The sequence below is a fragment of the Ciona robusta genome, chromosome 2, assembly GCF_009617815.1.
Source record: "Ciona robusta chromosome 2, ASM961781v2".
NCBI lineage: Eukaryota > Metazoa > Chordata > Ascidiacea > Phlebobranchia > Cionidae > Ciona > Ciona robusta.
The window spans coordinates 4688264-4711914 of record NC_143236.1 but is presented as its reverse complement, the minus strand read 5'-3'; the positions used below and the strand labels follow the sequence as shown (position 1 = coordinate 4711914).

At 35.8% G+C, this 23651-nt stretch overlaps 4 protein-coding genes across 6 annotated transcripts; 1 reads left to right on the top strand and 3 right to left on the bottom strand.

Moving 5' to 3' along the window:
• The first annotated feature begins 143 nt into the window (after window positions 1-143).
• LOC149740398 (RING finger protein 37-like) lies at window positions 144-2873 on the top strand. 2 transcript variants are annotated; one of them, XM_089871815.1, is made up of 3 exons: window positions 144-927; window positions 1191-1336; window positions 1636-2873. In XM_089871815.1, the coding sequence occupies exons 1-3, from the start codon at window positions 820-822 to the stop codon at window positions 2792-2794; spliced, it is 1413 nt and encodes a 470-aa protein (XP_089727941.1). In that variant the 5' UTR covers window positions 144-819; the 3' UTR covers window positions 2795-2873. The 2 variants fall into 2 exon arrangements, with proteins under 2 accessions (XP_089727941.1, XP_089727940.1); XM_089871814.1 differs by having other exon boundaries at window positions 1633-2873.
• A 1463-nt stretch (window positions 2874-4336) lies between these two features.
• LOC149740397 (cubilin-like) lies at window positions 4337-9489 on the bottom strand. 2 transcript variants are annotated; one of them, XM_089871802.1, is made up of 14 exons: window positions 9332-9489; window positions 9067-9268; window positions 8787-8962; window positions 8400-8592; window positions 8162-8343; window positions 7562-7760; window positions 7279-7454; window positions 6921-7113; window positions 6678-6859; window positions 6429-6618; window positions 6191-6369; window positions 5731-5863; window positions 4754-4962; window positions 4337-4496 (listed from the first exon to the last, which is right to left on the bottom strand). In XM_089871802.1, the coding sequence occupies exons 1-13, from the start codon at window positions 9375-9377 to the stop codon at window positions 4755-4757; spliced, it is 2259 nt and encodes a 752-aa protein (XP_089727928.1). In that variant the 5' UTR covers window positions 9378-9489; the 3' UTR covers window positions 4337-4496; window position 4754. The 2 variants fall into 2 exon arrangements, with proteins under 2 accessions (XP_089727928.1, XP_089727927.1); XM_089871801.1 differs by having other exon boundaries at window positions 4759-4962.
• Window positions 9490-12048: 2559 nt separating this feature from the next.
• On the bottom strand, window positions 12049-18147 carry LOC149740396 (cubilin-like). The gene is made up of 14 exons (XM_089871803.1): window positions 17950-18147; window positions 17682-17883; window positions 17388-17563; window positions 17025-17217; window positions 16764-16945; window positions 16486-16678; window positions 16051-16226; window positions 15390-15579; window positions 14881-15059; window positions 14291-14492; window positions 14053-14231; window positions 13166-13298; window positions 12542-12742; window positions 12049-12167 (listed from the first exon to the last, which is right to left on the bottom strand). The coding sequence occupies exons 1-14, from the start codon at window positions 17993-17995 to the stop codon at window positions 12161-12163; spliced, it is 2259 nt and encodes a 752-aa protein (XP_089727929.1). The 5' UTR covers window positions 17996-18147; the 3' UTR covers window positions 12049-12160.
• Window positions 18148-19524: 1377 nt separating this feature from the next.
• On the bottom strand, window positions 19525-22573 carry LOC149740395 (tolloid-like protein 1). The gene is made up of 10 exons (XM_089871804.1): window positions 22417-22573; window positions 22148-22349; window positions 21866-22041; window positions 21549-21741; window positions 21305-21486; window positions 20995-21184; window positions 20760-20935; window positions 20429-20561; window positions 20022-20219; window positions 19525-19687 (listed from the first exon to the last, which is right to left on the bottom strand). The coding sequence occupies exons 1-10, from the start codon at window positions 22460-22462 to the stop codon at window positions 19681-19683; spliced, it is 1503 nt and encodes a 500-aa protein (XP_089727930.1). The 5' UTR covers window positions 22463-22573; the 3' UTR covers window positions 19525-19680.
• Window positions 22574-23651: the final 1078 nt, after the last annotated feature.

Genomic DNA, 23651 nt, shown 5'->3' with positions numbered 1-23651 from the left:
CAAGCATAATTCTCTCTGTTTTTTTTGCTCTACTAGGAGAAGATGAAATAAAAAGGACGTCCCATATTTCTTCACCAGACTATTTCAAACATTTTTTTTATCTGAGGGCACTTTTAGGAAATAAAATATACAAACTTTTTTATTTGGCGATTAACACACAAGGTGCTATTTTTACGAATCGCATGCTGGCGGTGTCAGATGTGAGATACAGCTTTACGACTTTATAAAGCGCGCGTAAAGTTGAATGTTGTTGTTACCGGCGTTGGTTGTTACCCACAGAATTTAAACCAGTGTTAAATCGAACAGTATTTTTTAATAATGGTCTTGCCCCAACTTTAAGTATATATCTCCTTACCTGTAATGATTAAACTACCTTTAGCAACAAATGGATCTCACCAGAGTCCGTATATAAACATGCTTATATACGGACTCTAGATCTTACAGATTCCAGTCTTCAACCAAACCGAAATACTCTATACATTTTTTGCAAAATGCCATATGAGTTCGTATTCTATAATCGAACGACCGAATGTCCGAATCTTTTTATCACTGTCGAAAAGACTGCAGACGTTTCGGCAAATGGGACTTCCCCCTGCATAGAAGAAAATATTAAATTCTGAACTGCGTATTCATTCTTAACGCCTATTATTTAACTGGTCAATCTATTTTACACATGCAGTACATTAATAACACAGTTCAATAAGCAAAGTATGAATAGTAGCCAGAGTTAGCAGTCAGTTTAGGACTTGATCAAAGCAATGTAATGTCTTTTTTAGTTTTGTTTCTGTTCACTTATGCCATTAAGATTTGTTTGATAAAATGTCAATGAATTTTTGTCACCTTTATTTATCAACCACTATCACATCGTCCTGTTTGTGCAGTGATGGCTACGAAGCAGAGAATCTACTATCTTCCACTCAGCCAAATGTAAGGCTACATAAACTATTATGAATGTGATGATAGTTACTATTGCAGTGTTTTGTACATTTTTTTCCTTTTTACTTTAGTTTGTGCTATTTGTGTTAATAGTTGATACTTCTTAGTTCCCACTATTATTATATATTTTTACTACGAAGAAATTTCTTTTTTTGTATCAAATGCCCATGAACTATGTCTTTTGAGTATGAAATTAAAAAGAAATAGTTGAAGTACTAAACTAGTGTGTACGATTTAATTTTATATATGTAAAGGGCTTCCAAGCAGAAAGATTTGCGAGACCTCCAGCTTACATCACGGTAACATTCCCTATTCCCATACAACTTGACCGAATCACAGTAAGACCATGGGTTGGTCAACAATGTGTGAAAGACCTACAACTTTACGTAGCTCGTATCAAGTAGGTTAATTACATGTATTTGTTGCTTCAAGTAAATTGCAGTTGCTAGTGAAGAGTTTTCTCCTCCCCCACCTTATTTGCTAACTACTAACCACTAACTCCTATAACCACTAACCTCCAACCCCTACAACCACTAACTACTAACCTCCAACTCCCTAACCATCAACACCTAACCTAGGGGTTAGTGGTTAGCAAATAAGGTGGGGGGGGGAGATTCTTTACTACCACCAAATTGCAATATAAAATTAGTTTTCATTAACCATTTTTTGTATTACTTAAAATATTGTTTCTTTTAGTAGATCAAATGCATTGAAATCTGTTTCTCCTGATGAAGTTAAGTATAAAGCTGGGAGAGCAGTTCTCAGCACTCCTGTTGAAGTTAGTTTTGTCAATAAACATTACAGAGCAGTTCGATGCCTTGAAAAGGGTGAAAATGAAGTTAAACAATCTGGTATAATTGTTGATGTACAAGGTAACATGGACGGCATTCTTGCAATTAAACTTGGCATTATCAGTATGCTTACTGGGACTGTGCCCTCTATAGGAGGGCTGAGTATTTGGGGAAAACCTTCAAACAAATGCAAACGGAACTTGGCAAACAGCGTTATTCAAAAATGGCTGCAAAACCAGAATTCACCACAATGTACACTTATAAATAATAGCATTACAGTTTTACCTACTCTAACAAACAAAGATGAATCTGACAACGAAAGTGCTGATAAGACAGAAATTCCAAAGCAGTTTGTTGATCCAATTGTTTGCAGTGTTATGAGAAACCCAGTTTTGCTTCCAAGTGGGCATACAGTAGACCAGCGTACATTAGACAAACATATTATAACTCAGTCTGATTGGGGAAGGCTACCATCGGACCCTTTTACTGGCATTCTGTTCACCGAACAATACAAACCAGTGCCACATGTTGCTTTGAAACTCCAGCTTGATTCTTACCTTTTAAACAGGAAGTCTCAAAATGGAAAACCTCCAAATTTAACTAAAACAACTAACCAAAGGAAGCGAATTTATTCCGATATAGATGTGAACGAGAATCCTTCTAAAGTAGTAAAATTTCATTCCCACTGCTCCAAAACACATACAAGTGTTGCATCCAAATTAGATGAACATGATTTGAAACTAACTAGCTTGTCCAACTCCATGGAAAATAGTTTGGAAGCTGCACTAAGTAAAGCAAAAATACGGACTTCTAAGTTTAGGACCGTAAAAACTAGCTTTCAAACAACCGATACCATACATTGTTGCAGGTGCAAAGTTTTTCTTTCATCAGTTATTATTCAATACTCCCTACCGTGTGGTCATCGTCTGTGCCGCGAATGTCTGCATACTACAAGCAATTTTGAGCGAATGAAGCCTTCTGCTTCCTCAAACTTGACTTTGCGTTTAAGCTGCCCGTCATGTGAAACGCTATTTAATCAATCCGATGTCACACGTGTTTACAAGTGATGTGATTTACCTATACCTCTTTATTTACTCTTTTCATTAAATTTCGATAGTAAAAACTAATAAAGTTTATAAATATAAATTATGATTTCCTTTCAATTAAGAGATTAAACAATAATAATAGAGTTAGGAGATGAGATATGTGCGGGAAAAGTCACTAAAAAAGGAAAAGGCAACAAGATCAACTGTTCGAAAAAAAAGTATCTGAATGACCAATTACGTGCTTAAAACGAAAAGTCTTTTGAAACATAATCTCATGTTCGGTTTCACTAGAATTCTGCAACGCGTTTACGTTTGAAAAAGCCATGTATGCGTTACAGAATAGCATTGCGTTTAGAATTTTCGTAACTAGGTGTTCTCTTGGATGTGCGGAAGGTAAAGGAATTAAAACGTGTTCACATTTACTTTTTAATGGATTAACACAGCGGTGTTAAATCCCAAAACAGTTTCCGATCGGCACTCGAAGGTGCAAAGATACAATTTAAAAGATTAAGCTTCTGCTGGTTTGCTGTCCAAATTTCATATTCAACTTGATTGTACATAAATACACCATGAATAATATTCTATATGTATATAAGAAAGATAAGTAAGCAATGCCAACATATAGCGGGGTGGCGGAAGATGGGACAAGTTTGGAACATAATATCTAAATACCCTGATCGTGTTTTAAAGAAACAAATAACAACGATTTATGATAGGCGTAAGGATACGGTTTTATAATTATTTGAATGTACTCAGTTTGGTTGCAAATGGGTTGAGAAAATAGAATGAAAAAGTGTCCCATCTTCCTCCGCCCTACTATATTATTATACGCGCGTAGTAATATCGTGATATGGACTCTACGTTTATTTAAAAAGCAACAACGCAGGATAGCTGAAACAAACTAACAGCAGTATTATAAATTGCAACTGCGTTTTGTTCATGTACGCTTTGCAAAAATCTGTAAACTGGTGATACGCTATTAAAGTCTGCGTTTTATATAGTTTATTTCGTGTTGAGGTTTAGTAAACCATATCTTTATACTTTCGACTTGGTCGTGTTTGCGTTTAATTAGATATGTTGGAGAGATATAAAAGTCTTTGAACTTTGTTTATTGAATTGTTAACACAGAAACATAGACTACGTGTAGTTCTGCACGTTTCCATAAACACAGATATATGTAAGGTGGGGGAAGATTGAACACCATTATCACCTAATATCCAAATATTCTGATTGTGTTTTAAACAATTAACAACGCTCTATAGGAGTCGTGAGGATACGGTTTTATAATTCTTTGAATGATGTTTGTTTACCACCCAAAGGGAAGAGAAAATAGAATGAAAAAGTGTCCCATCTTTTCCCCACCCTACTATATCTAATAAGCTCAATTTGCGAAGAGTAGATTGTCTCAGAGAAAAACAAATGCGTAGATTTAATCGTGATCGACTTGATGTTTATTCCAGTGTCAGTAGCTTAGTTTCAGTGCAAGCACCAGTTTAAATTTTCACGCCTCGGCAGTTGCCATTTTCTTACTGTATGTGTTCACCAAGAAAGAAACAACGCATATAAAGATCATTTTTTTTATTTTTTAATAATACGCAAAGCGATGTATATATTCGTTTTACGCTTAAATGGTAGAGAGTATATAGATGTCTAGTAAAAGCTCATGTATGGGTATGGGTTACATTTTCTTGGCGTCGGTAATCTTTCTTCCATTTCTTACAATCTGTAATGTAAAAAATAAGTTTGAATTAAATTTACGAAGGTGCTAATTCTGTATATGATTACCTTACCGCAGTAAAGAATTGTACCCATTTTTAAAAGAAATTGAATATAGTAGGGTGGGGAAGATGGGACACATATTTTTTAATTTTCTTGTCCCATTTGGTAGTAAACAAAGAAAATGCATAGAACTATAAAACCGTATTCCCACGACTTTCATAAAAAGGTATATATATTTTATTTACAATAAGTCCAAATTACCTTACACTCTAGAGAAGAAGAGTGAGAATCCTTTTTTGACAACCGAACGATCAGTTTTGAATTTCAAAGCCAATTTTGTTGCAGTGTACGTCCTTGTGAAGGGTGTTCTCTTTGTGCCACAGAATTTATCCAACTGAGTTCCAGATGTACAGAAGGATCGTTTTATAGTTAAACTGTCGTATGAGCAGTTGGGTTCACTGCCTTCCAAGCTGAAAAATAAAGGCCAATACAATAAAAATAGGTATAGTCAGACTACCGGCTCTGGATATAATAGAGTAAAGAACGTTAAGACACAGGGCAAGTTTACTTCTTTGAATCCAATTTTACGAGTATCATTTTAATGGTAAACGGATACAATTGATATTATTTTCACGGTCTAACAAATCTTACGGAAAAAGGCGATTCTCGTTGTTAAGTAAAAAACTCTACGTAAAACGAAAAAAAACATTTTTTTAACGTAAAAAATATAATAACGATGTGCTTAAATTGGATGTTCGCTGGATGATATTAAAGTTGCCAAAATTTTGTAGTTCGATGCTATGCTGGTATCTTTTCATACTGTCACAGGCACTTTAAGAAAAGTTATAAAAGGTAGCTTAAGCCAATAACAGTCTATTAATGCCCCATTTGTTGCAAAAATATAAACTTTGTTATAAGGTATTATAAATTTTAGGCTGTTATAAGTTTAAATGTGTTTGTACTACACAATACTTATTTCTATCAGGATGTTCTTAAACTATTAAAATATATGGTAGGGTGGGGAAAGATGGGACACCGTTTCATTCTATTTAGTAGTAAACAAAGAAAATTCAAATATTATAATACCGTATCTTCACGACTTCCATGTACCGTTTTTAATTAAAAAATAAACGATTAAGATATTTGGATATTAAGGTGTCCCGTCTTTCCCCTACCCTACTATATACCAATTCATCATATACAATAACATGCTCATAAAAATTATTTTAAATGCTTACATAAACGTGGTGAAACGAAGACGAATTCTGCGTGCACCAGGTGGGCAGATCACATAGCAGTTATCAGCATTGTTGTGATAGTTCAGTGGAAAACTTGGTGAGCTTATAACCCCAGAAGACGGACAACACCTTCCTGTATGGTTTTCCGCAATTACAATATTGATGTTAATCAAGCACAACTTTTTAGCTGGTAACAAGTAACAAACTTGGTTTTAAAATGATCCTTAGGCCTCACTGATACCTACACTGTATTTTTCTTTGCGAAAGGGTTTGTGTCGAATATAATATTAACTTTGAAAAGTGTTTAACCAATACGAGTACTCTTCTGCTAATTTATACGCTCTTTCCACTACAGCGCGGTGCTTATTTTTTTTAAAAAAACAAACAATATATTTGTGCAGCAGCATTAGACAGAACACTCTTTACCAAAATGATTTACGTTGTGATTTAAAGCTCTAACCTGTAACTGTGTATCTCATGTTGAATCCAGATCTGGCAACGCTACGATCTGTTTTAAATCTCATTGACTTGCATGAAGTTCCGTAACTAGTGGAGGGAGCAGGTGTTGTGGTTCCACAAAATTTACCCTGAGAACCTAAATTTGTACTGCATCCGCTAAATATCTCCACGTAGTCGTATCTTAAAAATAATGTTGGATTAACATAACTGTCGGTTTGTAACATAAACCTTTTCGGTACCTGCATTGACTATTAGTCTCTATGTTGAAAGCAGAAAAGGCGAAACGGACGTTGTTCGAGGAACATCCGCTGTACACTTTGTATTTACAATCAATATTTTGCGGATAGTTTCCCGGGTGGTTGGGTGATTTTATCAAACCAGTGCTGCCAGGTCCACCGCCAAGATTAAGTTGATCGCAGCTGTCACCTCCTGAGCAGTTATTATTCTTTCATTAATACGTTACGTTTTTTTATTAATATGTTTTATACCTGAAATCGTCCATTGCAACCTGAATCCAGATCTGGTCACGCTGCTGTCGGTGAAGAATTGAATGTAAACATATTGTTGGCCGGTTATTGTTTGTGTTGCTGGCACAGTTGTCCCGCAGTATTTTCTAGCGTTTGGTGCGCAGTGCGCATTAGCTGTAGTTCGAACTTCGACGAAGTCGTATCTAAAAAATAGAATAGTTTTAGTTTACTCGGCATAAAGCACTTTTGATCAGTTAACTATACCTGCAATAACTGTGACTCTCTAGGTTAAACGCGGTGAATCTCAACGTAATGGTACGAGTTGCACTTCCAGCATTAATTCGGTATCTACAATCAGCCTTATGTGGATAATTGCTAGGATAGTTTGGTGAAGTTATATAACCAGTTCCTGGTCCGCCTCCGATCGATAGTTGGTCGCATGATGGCGTTGCTGAGGCTAAAAGCAGATTTTCAATTGAACAGCGATAGAACAGCAGATACAATTTACTGAACGAATTTTTGTATTTTATTTGCAACCGTGACCTAAGTATTATTAAAAAAACACGTTTTGTTTTTTTTGTTAAGGATTTACTAAAAGCTATAGGTAATTACTACTTTTTACCTGAAACACTAAATCGGAATTGGAATCCAGTTGAATACCTCGAACTATCAGTATGGTAGTGCATGTACATGTATCGGCCACGTCCTTGAACCGAAAAAGAAGAATTTGTTCCACAATATTTTCCAATCAAGCGGGACGATGTAGAATAACCTTCATAAACCGCGACGTAGTCGAAGCTGTATATCGTTAAAGCAATGATCACAATTTTATATTTTAAGTATTCAGCATTTAACACTGATAGCCCAACGCAATGAAAAAAAAAACTATTTTCACGCATATTTACTTGCAGCAACTGTGATTTTCTATTTGCATTCGTCTAAAGTCTACTTTGATAACGTTGGAGCTGCTCTGGGCGTTGATTCTGTAGTAACAGTTGAGGTTGTGAGGGTTGTTGCTGGGATGAGTTGATGCGCTGTAGTAAGGCGAAGAGTATCCAGCCCCACCGGTCAAACCGAGCATGTTGCAAGAACCTCCAACTTGCCCTAATAGTAAAAAAGAATAATGTTTAATTGTAAACTAGCATCTAAGTTTTGACAATATAGTAGGTTGGGGAAGGTGGAACGTCTTTAGCACATTATATTTGAAAATATCCTGATCGTGTTTTAAACAATTAACAACGGTGTATGGGAGTCATTAGAATACGGTTTTGTAAAGTTTCTTTGTTTACTACCAAATGCGACAAGAAAGTCAAATAAAAGCGTATTCTGAGTTTGTTGGTACGTTTTTTTATTTTATCGCGCATGTGACGTTTTATTAACAACTAAATCCGCGATGATCGCAGTCCATAAATTTTAAGTTGTTCATTGCTATATATGTTTTTTTTAAGTTTCCGCTAATTATAGGTGACTACAGCTGCTGAAAGCAAAAACAATTAAATGTGTACCTGAAACTGTCCACTGTAACCTGAATCCAGATCTGGTCACGCTGCTGTCGGTGAAGAATTGAATGTAAACATATTGTTGGCCGGTTATGGTTTGTGTTGCTGGCACAGTTGTCCCGCAGTATTTTCTAGCGTTTGGTGCGCAGTGCGCATTAGCTGTAGTTCGAACTTCGACGAAGTCATATCTACAAACAGAGCAGCTTTAGGTTGCTTTGTATTAAGCACTTTTCAAAGTCGTTACCTGCAATAACTATGACTTTCCAAATTAAACGCGGTGAACCTCAACGTAATGGTACGAGACGTACTTCCAGCATTAATTCGGTATCTACAATCAGCCTTATGTGGATAATTGCCAGGATAGTTTGGTGAAGTTATATAACCAGTTCCTGGTCCGCCTCCGATCGATAGTTGGTCGCACGATGGCGTTGCTGAGGCTAAAATTTTGGCAGAAGTCAGCACTGTTAACGCAAACTTTCACATTCAAAAACTTAGTTGATATTTGGCATCTTTCTACAACTATAGCCTCCAGCAACATGCACTCTTAATGTATCTTCATATATTTTATATAGCTTTTATTTTTAAACACCCATGTTACCTGATCGTATTTATCCATTTTTTAAACATTTACCTGAGACACTGAAACGGAATTGGAATCCAGTCGAATGCACAGAACTATCAGTATGGTAGCGCATGTACATGTATCGGCCACGTCCTTGAATCGAAAAAGAAGAATTTGTTCCACAATATTTTCCAATCAAACGGGACGATGTAGAATAACCTTCATAAACCGCGACGTAGTCGTAGCTGCATATCGTTAAAGCAATGATCACAATTTTATATTTTGAGTATTCAGCATTTAACACTGATAGCCCAACGCAATGAAAAAAACTATTTTCACGCATATTTACTTGCAGCATCTGTGATTTTCTATTTGCATTCGTCTAAAGTCTACTTTGATAACGTTGGAGCTGCTCTGGGCGTTGATTCTGTAGTAACAGTTAAGGTTGTGAGGGTTGTTGCTGGGATGAGTTGATGCGCTGTAGTAAGGCGAAGTGTATCCAGCCCCACCGGTCAAACTGAGCATACTGCAAGCACTCGCATCTTTGATACCTAAATCAGAAAGGAAAAACTTTGCAAATAATTTACAACACAAACATCATAACTTTAGCTTACCTGCTAGTACCAGAACAATGGCAGCAGAGAATAAAAGTAGCTTCATTGCTATTCCTTAACCTACGTTAAGTGTTAAGTAATCGACTCCGTAGAATAGAACTGAAACAAAATTATATAACAGTTAAAACTTTTATAGAACTTTTTTATATAACAGAATGCAACTGCGTTTTCTGTTATAAACGCCGAGCTCCACAAGAATGTAGAAACTGATGATCAGCTGTAAAGTGTGCGTTTTTATATAGTGCGTTTCGGTAAACTCCGAGGCCACCAAATCGAAACGCGTCTTTTTTCTTCAACTTGGTTTGGTACTTTTCCTGCTAAAAATATGATGTTGTGTCGAAACCAACGTCACCAAAAAATACTGAGTTTCAGGCAAAAAAACAACAAAAACGCCAGACTAAAACGGAAAATACACATTTAATCCTCTAAAAAAAGTCATGTTTAATTTCCATACGTTTTGTACAAAATGCAAAGAAAAATATAGGTTTATAATAATGACTTGGGGACGCATTGCGTTTTATTGGAAGGATATGTCGGAGATATAAGTCTTAAATGTTGCCTTTGAATTGCTAACACAGGTGACATAGACTACGTGTAGTTCTGCACGTTTGCATAAACACACATATATAGGAAAAATTCCGAAGAAAACCAAATGCCAGGCTAGAAGTCGTAAACAAATACTGCTTTCGGCAAAGAAATCTACCCGCCACTCGTCTACGGGGTTTTGTTTCATTAAAACGGCTTGATAAACTAGTATAATTCAAACTTACATAAACCGCATAGCGTATTTTTACATCAATTTAACTACCACGCCGCGGGCACTTCTTATTTTCTCATCGCGTCCTGAGAAGACATTGGGCGATAATAAGAAAAGAAAGTACGTGGAGGGAGATTTTGAAGTAGATTGGTTCATCGAATTTCTTGGGTTTTAACGGGATTTTAACTATATAGCAGGGTGGGCAAACTGTTGTTAAGTGTTATATTAATCTACCCATAATTAATCGACAAGTTAGTTGCTTAACTTGCGATTTCAATGGACTATATGGGTAAAACTATTAATCTTAACATTTTTTTAAATTAATATTTAAATTTAATTTACAAAGCAGTTTATATTATTTCCTGGTATACTCTAGAACTAATCAAAATTAACTATGATATTAAGACCCTGCGTAATTTCGAATTGGTAATATTAAATCTGTTGTGCCAATCGCTAATTAAACCCTCGTGTATTTTAATGTATTTTTTAAAATTTTTGGCAATTAATAAACGGATGATAATACTAATCTGAGATATAGTAGGGTTGGGGGAAGATTGGACACCTTTAGCACAAAATATCTAAATATCTTGATCGAGTTTTAAACTGTTAACAACGGTCTGGGAGTCGTGAGAATACGGTTTTATAATTCTTTGATTTTTTGTTTACTACAAAACGGGACGAGAAAATAAAACAAGTAGGTGTCCCATCTTCCCCAACTGTCATATATTTTGAATATGAAAGAATTGCGTCCCGTCTTTCCCCACTTTATATATGCTACAAATTCGTTTAAATTTATTATAACGGAAAAAATTCAGTAACTTATAATAAAGTTAATATTTTTGCAACAATCATTGCTTCATAGTTTTGTCATGTAGCCTCTACAACTCAGCTGCTCACAAAAACTAATCTTTTAAAATTAATTTGTATGTAGCATTTTAGCTTAGTTTATCATTCTACGATACAGAATGAATTTTCAAACTCGCGAAATACTAAATTCCGGCAGTTTTAATATGATTCGGTAATCATTTAAATGATCATATTATTATAATGATTTTTTTTCAACCATTGAAACATTGTTGCATATTTTCAAATAGGGACCTGTAAAAAGAGATTTGTCTAAGTGCCCTAACATGCCCCCGTCGCAACCCCACCCTACAATATATGTATATACAAGTGCCTGTTTCTATTCTGATACCTATAGCTGTAATGTCACAATGCTGTGCGTTAAAATTCAACTTAGTTTTTTCAAATCGCAAATAATGGAAAAATAGCATACAGTTTTATAGTAGGGGAAGATTTATTTTCGTTAGGTAGTAAACAAAGAATATTTACAGAATTATATTACCCGTAGTTTCGTACGAAATTTACACGATCAAGAAATATGGCATATTAGTGCAATAACGGTATCCCATCTTACCCCACAGTGTGATTTTAATATTTTACATTCATAAACACGTAAGCACCGTTATTCAGTAGATAGTTATCAATTGAGAACAGGCACGGCCTACTAAAGCTACGGCCTGATGATTTATCTCTAGTAGGCCGTGGCACAGGCAAATTACATGTTGCTTGAGAGAAAAGGCTTATTGTTCTCTTAATATTATGAGTTAAGGTTATTTTGTCGTCCATATTCAGGTATTTTAATTAAAATAATAGGCAGATTATTGCCACTTTAATATAAATATAAAGTATGTTCCCAAGATTAGTTTCAAAGACCAGGGATCGTTTTCTGACTTAATGAAATTAATATTTTTAAAGTCCGAAACAAAAATAAAATCAATTGTAACTTTTAAAATTTGTGAATATAAGCTAACGATAAAATTATTTGCAGTGCATGGCCCGAATCACTATGTTAACTAATGTTCCAACACATCTAAACTCTTTCTTAAACCAAATTAAATTACTCCGACCCTGCAGTTTACAGCGTGAAGGTTTTGTTTTATTTTATCAATTACAACCATTTCTTGACGAACCAAGTTTTTCAATAATATTTTTTGTATGCTGCAGTATTATAATAATGTAAAGCGTATCGATGTCGGTATCGTGCTCGTATCCGCTCTCTGTAGTGTTTCTTATATTCTGTAAAATAAATTACATGGTAGGGTGGGGGAAGATGGGACACCTTTAGCACATATTATCCAAATATTCTAATCGTGTTTTAATTAATTTACTCTCTGGAAGTCGTTGTGATAAAGTTCTATAATTCGTTTAATGTTCTTTGTTTACTACTCAATGGGACGAGAAAATATAGTTAGGGGGTGTCCCATCTTCTCCCACCCTATATTGTATTTGAATATTTTTTTATTAATGTAGTCTTTTCTTAGACATATAGAGCTGCTTATATAAATTTTAATTCCTTTAAAAAAATCGTAAAAACCATTTTAAACTTGTTTAATTAAAATCCCTAATATTTAAAAAATAGAGGAAAAAAGGGAGCAAAAATGATATATTACACTTTGGAGAAGTAGCAGGAGAATCCAGGGTTTATGACTGTGCTGTCTGATTTAAACATCAAGACCAATTTTGACACAGCGTATGTTTTTGTGAAAGGTGTAGTCATGTTGCCACAGAACGTATCCAGTATTGTTCCCGTTTTAGAGTTGTCTCTTATGGTTACACTGTCGTATAAGCAGCTAGGTGCACTGCCTTCCAATCTAAGAGTCACAAAAAGGATTAAAATTATGTTCAAATATTTTGAGTTAAACACAAAATTTGATGCAGAAATTCGGATGGGGGAAGACGGGACATCTATATCGAAATATCCTGATTCTGTTGTAGACAAATACCAACGCCTATACAGGAATCGTAAAGATACGGTTTTATAATTTAATATTGTTCCTTGTTTACTACCAAGCGGGACGAGAAAAGAAAAGAATGAAAATGTGTCCCACTTTTCCCCATCATACTATAAGGTTATACAGTTGTAAAAAATACAATAGGTATAAAAAGTGTATTTATTAGATGAATAAAAATTCTAATATTTAATAAATAAATAAAAAATTTAACTCATTGTATAAACGGGCATTGTTTTAACTAGCACTGAGGTAATTAAAGTAATCACAAAAATGTTTACTTACTCAAACGTAGTAAACTGAAGACGAATTGCAGTTGCACCTGGTGGGCTGATTACGTAGTTGTTTTCAGCATTGTTGTGGTGGGTGTTGGGAAAACCGGGAGATGTTATAACTCCCGAAGATGGGTAGCAAGATCCTGGGTAATTTTAAGAGGGAAATTTTATTGTTCTGAAAACTAATGCTCTGGTATGCTTTTCTGATTGTGTATTATGGAATTACTGCTGCTTACCAACTTTTACATATATAGTAGGGTGGGGGAAGATGGTACACCTTTAGCACACAAAATCCAGATATCCTGATCGTGTTTTAAACAATTAACAACAGTCTAATACCCTTTTTGCATGGTCACTTTTATGCGCGTAAGTACTCGCATATTTACTCGCAAAAACAAAGTTAACACGCATAACGTCATAAGCGTGTTATCTGCTGTAGAAGGTTGGTTGTTACTCGCATTATGCGAGTAAAGAAAAGTATTGTGAAAGTACAGTTTCACTTTTGAGAGCCTAATCTTTTTCGGGTATTATTTTATATTTTACCATGCATAAAAGGTATATGGGAATCATGAGGACATAGTTTCATATTTCTTTGAATGTTTTTTGTTTACTACTAAACGGGACGAGAAAATAGAGTTTAAAAGTGTCCCATCTTCTCCCATCCTACTGTATAAGTAAGTTAACATTTGTTGTAAAGACAACGCATAGTACAGTGGTATTTAATATTTTGCAAGTTCAAACTATATCGCCTAAGCCTGGCCTTTTTTCGGTTCATGCTTAACATTTCAATCACTGCAAAAATTTTAAAAAGCAGGAGTATATGTTCTTTAAGAAAAATTGGTGCAGTAATTAGGGTAGGCATGTAGCTATATTTCTTTGTTGATTTTAAGTTCATACCTGTAACTGTGTATCTCATGTTGAAACCAGTTTTGGGAACGCTGCCATCTGTTTTAAATCTCATCGCCCTACACGCAGTTGCAAGATTGGTGGTAGGTGCAGGTATTGTAGTCCCGCAAAATTTACCCTGAGAGGCTGCAGTTGAACTGCATCCGTTTAACAGCTCCACGTAGTCGTAACTTGAAAGAAATGTAAGGTGAAATTCGATTTCGCTTTGTAGGCGCAACCTTTTACTTACTTGCATAGAGTGTGACTCTCCACGTCGAAAGCAAGAAAGGTAAATGTAATGTTGTTTGATGAACAATCGCTATAAACTTGGTATCGACAGTCAAGGTTTATCGGGTAGTTGCTTGGAAAGTTGGCTGATTTTATCAAACCATCGCTGCCTGGTGCTCCTCCAAGATTGAGTTGAGTGCAGCCTGGAGGTCCAGGTTCCAAGCCTAATTTAGAGGGATACAGTTAAACCCTATGACCACAAAATAAAATTCACCAACATTTTCAGAGTTATTGACTGAGGAGCTTTTATATTTGTTTCTTCAGACTTTGAGCAATAATCTAGAGTCTAGACGTTTTTATAAAATATCCTTTCTTTTTCTAACTGTTAAGTCCAAGCAGAAATTGAACATGTAATTAAAAATTATCAAACCTATCAGTAGAATTTGTTAACCATTACTGCTGCGTTCTTACATTGTTATTTTTATGTGCGTATGACTTTAAAAAAATATTGTAAGTCACTCAAGCGGAATTTAGGAAAGTTACTGCTCTAACGGCAGCTGTTAAGAACACTTTTACAGCAGTCCTTGGAGTCTGACCACTGATATATTTTACCTGCAATCGTCCATCGGAGACTGAAGCCAGTTTTTGAAACACTACTGTCACTGAAGAATTGGATGTATACGCATTGTTGACTAAAAGTCAGTGTTGCTGGCAAATCCGTGCCACAGCTTTTTAGAGCGCTCGATGTCCAGTCTCCGTCCGAACCAGATCGAACATCAACAAAATCATACCTAAAAAATTAACATTCTGTTCCTTCTGCTACCAGGCATAGTATAAACAATATATCAGTGGCTAATTTTTTAAACAATATATCAGTGGCTCATCTGGTATAAAAACGTAATGTATTTCCAACGTTTCGTCTGCCATACGGCGAGACTTCATCAGGGAAGTTACGTTTTTATACCAGATGAGCCACTGATATATTGTTTAAAAAATTAGCCACTGATATATTGTTTAAAAAATTAGCCACTGATATATTGTTTAAAAAATTAGCCACTGATATATTGTATAAAAAAATTAAGGTTATTGCAAAGAAGTTTAGTTTTTAAAGAATCTCATACTTGCAATCGTTGTGACTTTCTAGGTTGAATGCAGAGAACTCCAAAGTAATAGTACTGTTTGAATCAGAGCATATACGGTATCTACAGTCAGAATGGTGGGGATAGTTCAACGGGTAATTTGGTGAAGTTATAACACCAGAGCCTGGTGCTCCTCCTATCGAAAGTTGGTCGCAAGATGGCGTGACAGAGGCTGGAAATTTGTAAATAGATAAATGAATAAAAATATGAATGAAAAATTTATGAGAAAATTAACAAGTAGCTTTTATTATAGAGTTACCCTGGCGGGTAGCACAGTTGGTTAGCGCGCCTGGCTCTAACGAGTCTAACCTATGGTAATGGCTTCAAGCACTGCTATTATTATGTGAGCGTATATGTGTCCCTGGGCAAGACACTTAACGACAATTGCTTTAACTAATTGGTTGTCCAAATTATCAGCCAGAGATAAAAAAATGAAAAAATCAAACCAAAAATAATCACCCACAAAGTATAACATGCATGATGGTAACTTGTAAGCTGGTACGAGGTATATGAAACAGAACACCCGTGTTATAACGAACGTTGTTTCTGGCCACGCAAGGATTAAGAACATTCATTCACACTTTGCATTTAACTTTCTTGCATTTTATTAATATTTACCTGATTTTACCAGATTAACATTTACCTGAGACACTGAATCGGAATTGGAATCCAGTCGAATGCACAGAACCATCAGTATGGTAGTGCATGTACATGTATTGTCCACGCCCAGAAACAGAAAATGGGGTTTTGTTTCCACAGTATTTTGCAATCAAACGAGATGTAGCAGACGGACCTTCGTAAACCGCGACGTAGTCGAAGCTGCGAGGAAAAGCGACACAGTGTAAAAAGTTTATGTATACCATTGAAAAAACGCATAGGGTATAAAAACTCCAATTTTATCTTAAAGGTGGCTGTACACAGTATCCGGAATTCGTCCGTTTTGTCTGTTTTGTCCGAATTTCGCTGCCGCATACGGAACTCGGTAATGAGTTTGCATACGACTTCGCAAGCGAATTCGCATGCCGGGATACTGTGTACAGCCACCTTTATATCGTATGTAAAAGTGTACTTCTCTTACGCGCAATTGGCGTTAGCTTCTAGGCTGAAGCTGGTAAATTCTACTTTGATGACGTTGGAGGTACTCTCGCCGTTAATTTGATAGTAGCAGTCGGTGTTGTGTGGATTGTTGGCGGGATGGGTTGATGCGCTGTAGTAAGGAGAGACATGTCCAACACTACCAGCCAAATCGAGTATGCTGCATGATGGGTCGCCTACATAAAAAATCGTATAGTGATACAAGTTCACTCACTGAACACTCACAAGTAATAAGAAACATTATGAATAAAAATAATGTACCTGAAACTGTCCATTCCATTCTGAATCCAGATCTGGTCACACTGCTGTCGGTAAAGAATTGAATGTAAGCATATTGTTGGCCGGTTATTGTTTGTGTTGCTGGCACAGTTGAGCCGCAATATTTGTTAACATTTGGTGCGCAGTGTGCGTTCATTTGAGTTCGAACTTCGACAAAGTCAAACCTAGAAACAAAATATTTTCAGGTAGCCGTGTATAAAAAGAACTTTTTATCAGTCACCCAAATTTTCAAAATGGCTATACTTGCAATCAGGGTGACTTTCCAGATTAAACGCGGTGAAAGTTAACGTAATGGTACGAGTTGCACTTCCAGCATCAATTCGGTATCTACAATCAGCCTGGTGGGGATAATTGCTAGGATAGTTTGGTGAAGTTATGAAACCAGTTCCTGGTCCTCCTCCAATTGATAGTTGGTCGCACGATGGCGTTGCTGAGGCTAGGAAATTAGATTTTCGGTTATGTTTGAAAAGCGACAGTTCTTATATTACTTATTTGAAAAACCGTTCTAAATATTTGCAAGTATGGCCATTGCCACAATAAGCATAATTTTTTATATTTAATTATGTTTTGATTTCCTATCACACTGGGTAATTAGTATTTTGTTACCTGAAACAGTAAATTGGAACTCAAATCCAGTTGAATACACGGAACCATCAGTATGGTAGTGTATATACATGTATTGTCCACGTCCTTGCAGAACGATAGAACTATGTTGTCCACAATACTTTCCAATAAGACGAGATGTTGCGGACGAGCCCTCATAAACAGCGAAGTAGTCGGTGCTGAAAACAGTTAAAAACTGATTACGCAGTCGATATTACAGATATTACAGAGAATCTATGGCGTTGAAGCGCGCCACCATAGCGATGCTTATTCGTTTTATTTATAAAATATATTTACTTGCAACAGCTTCCAACTTCCACGTTGACATTTCTAAAATTTACTTTGATGACGTTGGAGCTGCTCTGGGCGTTGATTCTGTAGTAACAGTTGAGGTTGTGAGGGTTGTTGTTGGGATGAGTTGATGCGCTGATGAATGGCGAAGAGTATCCAGCCCCACCGGTCAAACCGAGCATACTGCAAGCACTCGCATCTTTGATACCTGCATGAGAAAAGAAACGGCTATATTCTTTGCATCGCATTATTTTTTCACGTTGATATAGCTTACCTGTTAGTAACAGAAAAATAAATGCAGAGAATATAAATTGCTTCATTGTTTTTTTGCAGAGATACGCGTTAGTTTTGAACACTAGCGCTGGTTAACTAAAATGTTATATAGCAAAAAAACGTATATTTTCTTTCTATATACCTCGTGCTTGCAAGATTGCAGACACTGTGAGGGATAAGTTAATAAAAATTACATTTTATAGCCTGTGCCCTTGTTGATGATGCGTGCTGGAAACTCCAAGAAAAACGAGACTAATATTTTTTCGTTTAAACTGTAAGTTTCTCTTTTTGTAAAAAAAGCCCCGAGGCAAGGTCATCGTGAAAAATGTGCCGGAATAAGCAGAAAATCTGACTATTTTATTCTTAAGTCCTTACACTGTAAGACATATGCCGTGACCAGCATGGTTCGCAACTCGGGAAAGATTCACATTTTTACAAATGGCTGAACATAATATAAGATAATAACATATATAATATAAAGTAGGGTGGGGGAAGATGGGACGCCTTTTTATTCTGTTTTCCTGTCACATTTTGTGGTAATAACATTTAAAGATTTATAAAGCCATATCCTCACGACCTCCACGGACCGTTGTTAATTGTTTAAAAAACGATCAGAGTATTTGGATATTATGTGCTAATGGTGTCCCGTATTATAACCATATATACCAAAAATTGGGAGGTAATGCTTGTAAAAAATAGTCCTTACTTTTTTAGCAAAGCTTTTTGCTAAATCTGCAAGATCGGACTTTTAACATATACAAGAAAATTAACCAAAGCATATTTTAAGTGTATAGATATTTAATATTAACGTAAAAATAAATAATGGTTTTAACTTTTAAAAAAAAAAGATTTAACTTTTTTTTACCATATCAAAAAAGGTGTGCCGAAGACCAAAACTAAAATCGTTATGGGCGCCGGTCGTAATTCTAATATTACCTATTAACCATAACTAAACTATCCAGTTTGGCCGTTGCGTGCTGTCTGTACGATTTGGTTAACCGAGTACTCGGAAATTTATACCGCGAAAAGTTGAGGTCAAGGTAGAAAGAAATCGTTTTCGCTCACAGCATAAAAAGTCTTTGATGAGAAAGGAAGAAAACGAAAAAAATAGTTTATAGGACACGTATTGCTGGTCTGAACGAAAAACGTGACTTCATGGTTAATAAAATATACATATTGTATTAAAACGATCTTAATCGTTGCTTCAGGAGGTTTTGTGGAACCGGTTATTCTGCGCCACAGCTTATACAATTTATGTTACTTCAACCTACCGTGACGTGATAAAAACAAATCAAAAAGGACTTTTCGTAGAAACGAAGGATTTCTGCTAAGTCTAAATCCTAAACTCTAACTTTCATGCTCTTGTACATAATTTATCCATGACTGTCTATGCTTGTTCGAATATTTACAGAATTATATACCTGTACCTCGCGGTTCTAAAAAAGTTATTAATTGTTACCAACATGGTTTGGAAATATGGGATTTGTGTGCAGTATTCTATCTTACCCCACAGTGCTATATATTTTAACACTTTACTAACTGTATATACACTACACTATACCACACGAAACTGCAATTAATGGTTAATTTGCTTTATTGCATATACATTGAAGTCGCACACCAATTTTCTATATTAGCACGTGTAAACAATTCATATGTTTCTTGTCGTGTCTTCCAATTTCACAATTAAATTTAGGCTGGTTCGTATTCATACGCTGGGTTGAGTGAATTCTTAATTTCTGTAAAATTAATAACAGTTAATAGGATACAGCACTTTAATACTCTTTAATATAATAAAGTGGGGAAAGACGGGACACCTTTAGCACATTATATTTAAATAACCTGATCGTGTTTTAAACAATTAACAACGGCCTATTTGAGTCGTTAGGATATAGTTTATATTTCTTTGAATGATCTTTGTTTACTACTAAATGGGACGAGAAAATAGAGTTAAACGATGTCCCATCTTCCCCCACCCTACTGTATTACAATATTAACAAAAAATTAAACAGTACCTACAAATTGAAACAAAATGATGAATTCAAATAATTCACTAAAATTAGTTTTAATTACATTTTTGAGTAAGTGCACATAAATCCCTTGCGAACAACAGAGCCATCGGTTTTGAACATTAAGACCAATCTTGACGCTGAGTATGTTCTAGTGAAGGGAGTTTTCGTTCCGCAGAACTTATCTAACTGTGTTCCAGATTCACTCCACCGTTTGATAGTTACGCTGTCGTATCTGCAGATGGGTTCAGATCCCTCCAAGCTAAAAAAATAATACATGATAAATATTGTTTGGTGGAATTAATAACAAATATTTTCACAAATTTCGTTTTTTACATCATGTTTCACCGAGTAGAGAACTAAACTGGACGACTAATAAATATTCTCGGTAGCAAAATAGTTGAAAATGCAGCTGATGAAGAGTACACATGTGACGTTGAATTCTACTAAGTCTAAATATAAATTTCTTACATGAAAGTCGTGAATCGAAGACGGATAGTATTCGCATTTGGTGGTTGGATGACGTAGTTGTTTTGGGCGTTGTTGTGATAGTCCATGGGATAACCAGGTGATTGAATAATTCCATATGACGGATAGCATGAACCTGTGGTAATTTAGTCACGAGATTTTATAATATAATAATATCACCAATGGCAAATAAAGAATATCTAAAAGTAAATTGAAAGCAAATACAAAAACTACATGTGTTAACTTTGTCAGTAAGTTTTAAAATAGCAAATATATGAAACCAAATTGAAAGCAAGAACAAAAACTCCATGTGTGTTACTTTTCCAATACTAACCTGAGACAGTGTAGGTCATATTGTAACCCGTTCTGGCAACGCTACCATCTGTTTTGAATCTCATCGACATGCACGAAGATCTGCGCGTAAGAGGTCCTGGAAGGGTAGTCCCGCAAAATTTACCGATTGACCCTGAAGTTGTACCACAACTATTGAAGACCTCCAGGTAGTCCCACCTTTAAAGTTACGAAAGTTATATTTGCTGCACTTTCATTTGTAACCTAATCTGACGTACCGGCATTGAGAATGAGCTTCTATGTTGAATGCATTGAAGCGGAAATTAATATAGTTACTGCTGCATGAACTCTGGACTCTGTATTTGCAGTCTATATTCTTTGGATATTCTCTTGGATAATTGGGTGATAATATCACGCCGTTACTGCCTGGTGCTCCTCCGAGATTAAGTTGGTCGCAGTCCCCAGCCCCTGAGAAAGAATTACATCAATTTACCAAAAAAAACGTCTACCCGACTTAGCATTGTACATGTACGAGAGATTGTAACCTATGAATTAGAACTTACAAAGTAATAAAAATAAATTCCGTACCTGAAACTGTCCATTGCAAATTGAATCCAGACCTGGTCACACTGCCGTCGGTAAAGAACTGAATGTAAACATATTGTTGGCCGGTTATTACTTGTGTTGCTGGTACAGTTGAACCGCAGTATTTTCTAGCGGTTTGTGCCCAGTTCCCTTTAAATCCAGTGCGAACTTCGACGTAGTCGTATCTGGTAAATAAAATTAGGGTTTTGTCGTGCGATGTCAAATTCATTTACTAACTTGTACCTACCTGCAGTCACTGTTTGCTTCCAGATTAAACGCGGTGAAAGTCAACGTGATATTACGAGTTGCACTTCCAGCATTAATTCGGTATCTACAGTCAGCATTGCTTGGGTAATTCTGAGGATAGTTTGGCGAACTTATGCTACCAGTGCCCGGTCCTCCACCAATTGATAGTTGATCGCAAGATGGCGTTGTAGAAGCTACAAAAAAAATGTTTAATAAAACTTTTGCATTTTTCACTTTGATTTCACTTTGCATAGCTGGATGATTTAAACAAAACGAGTGTATTATTTATTCAATCACAGTATTTAGGCAAAAGTTTACCTCTAATGGTAAAACGAAATCGGAATCCAGACGAGGGAACGGTTGAATCAGTATGATAGTGCATGTACATTTGACTTCCACGACCCGTGACGGTGAATGAAGAATTTGTTCCACAATATTTTCCAATAAGACGAGAACTTGTAGAAGGGCCTTCGTAAATCGCCAAGTAGTCAAAGCTGCCATGAAAAAGGCGTTAGGAGTTTAACACGATATTAAAATATTTCGGTAAAAAATCAAGAAATATGATATTTTATTCTGTAGTTAAACAAAATTTACACTTACTTGCAACGGCTGTGTTTTTCCAAGTTAAACTGACTAAAAGTTACTGCGATGACGTCGGAGCTGCTCTGGGCGTTGATTCTGTAGTAACAGTCGAGGTTGTGAGGATTGTTGCTGGGATGGCCGGGAGAACTATAGGAAGGCGAGGCAAAGCCTGGAACACCAGTCAAACCGAGCATGCTGCACGCACTCGCATCTTTGACACCTGGGGAAAATTGTTTGTTTATACAAAATCTCAATTCTTTTGGTCTGTACATTGTATATATGCTTACCTGCCAATACCAGGAAAATGAGCGCAGAAAATAGACTTTTATTCATTCTTACGATCAGGATTTTTATTCGATAAGTATATTTTTAACTATATCTAGATAAAGAAGTAACCGTCAATTTTACAAAGTTGTAACCTAAAAGTCTACTTCATACAAATGATAGTCTTATAAGTTTACATACATGAAGCTGTGTCAGACCAGAAATGGTGAGATGCTGCTGAAATTGCGAGTTTTTATAGGGTGCGCACTGGAAATACCATATAGATGCGAAAGTTGATATTTTTAAAAATATAGGTCTTTTTAAGTTTCCATGACGGATTTGCCTTGAGGGTACTTCCGTATGCGCTGGCCGTAAAATTATCCTATACGGCCTACGTGACATTGCTTTAATACCATATTAAAACTATTTATGTAGCGTAGCATTGTATAGTATATGGAAACCATTTTAACTTTGTTACTACCTATATGTTTTGCTGTAAAAAGAAGTTGCTAATTGGGTATTTAAGTCTTTATAAAAGCGAACATAAAATTTTCAGAACCTGCTTTACATTATTCGCTGGGTATAACCCGGTAAACGAAACCCGGTTACCTGGTAAAAGCGGTAAACAAAAGCCGCCTACGGCTAAAAAATTTATTTTATCACAATTACTTTTTACAGGCTGATGAAATCATTGTATATATTTATTTGACAAAATCTGCCTAATTTTTTCTAATAGGCCGAAGGCGATAAATGTACAACGTTCAAATCATGATGACTTTTTGCATATGTCATTGTGGGCGTTACTAAAAAGTGTTTATGAGGTGTAATTCAATTATACTACAAAATGTCTAGGACAGTGGTTCTTAAACTTGTTTGTATGCTTTCCCCCTTTTAACAAAGATGCCTATCAGATTTACCCTCAATATGTAATATGGCGCTCATTTATTAAAAAACAGCTAATTACATTAGTTATATGACATGCGACGGATGCACTAGCTTTTGGGAACGAGTTGTTCAATGTCTGGTGAAGTACTACAATTGGCCCAACTTTTCTGACCTGTCAACAGATGCGGATTTTGATTGGTAGCTCATTTACCCTCTAAGTTCTCGGAATTTACACCAAGGGATAAATTTACCCAAATTTAAGAAACGCTGGTCTAGGAGGTATAATTTGTTAAGTGGTATAAATTTTACAAAAAAATATTGAATGTAGCCCACTCAACCCAGCACAATTATAAACATGTAACCAGCCTAAATT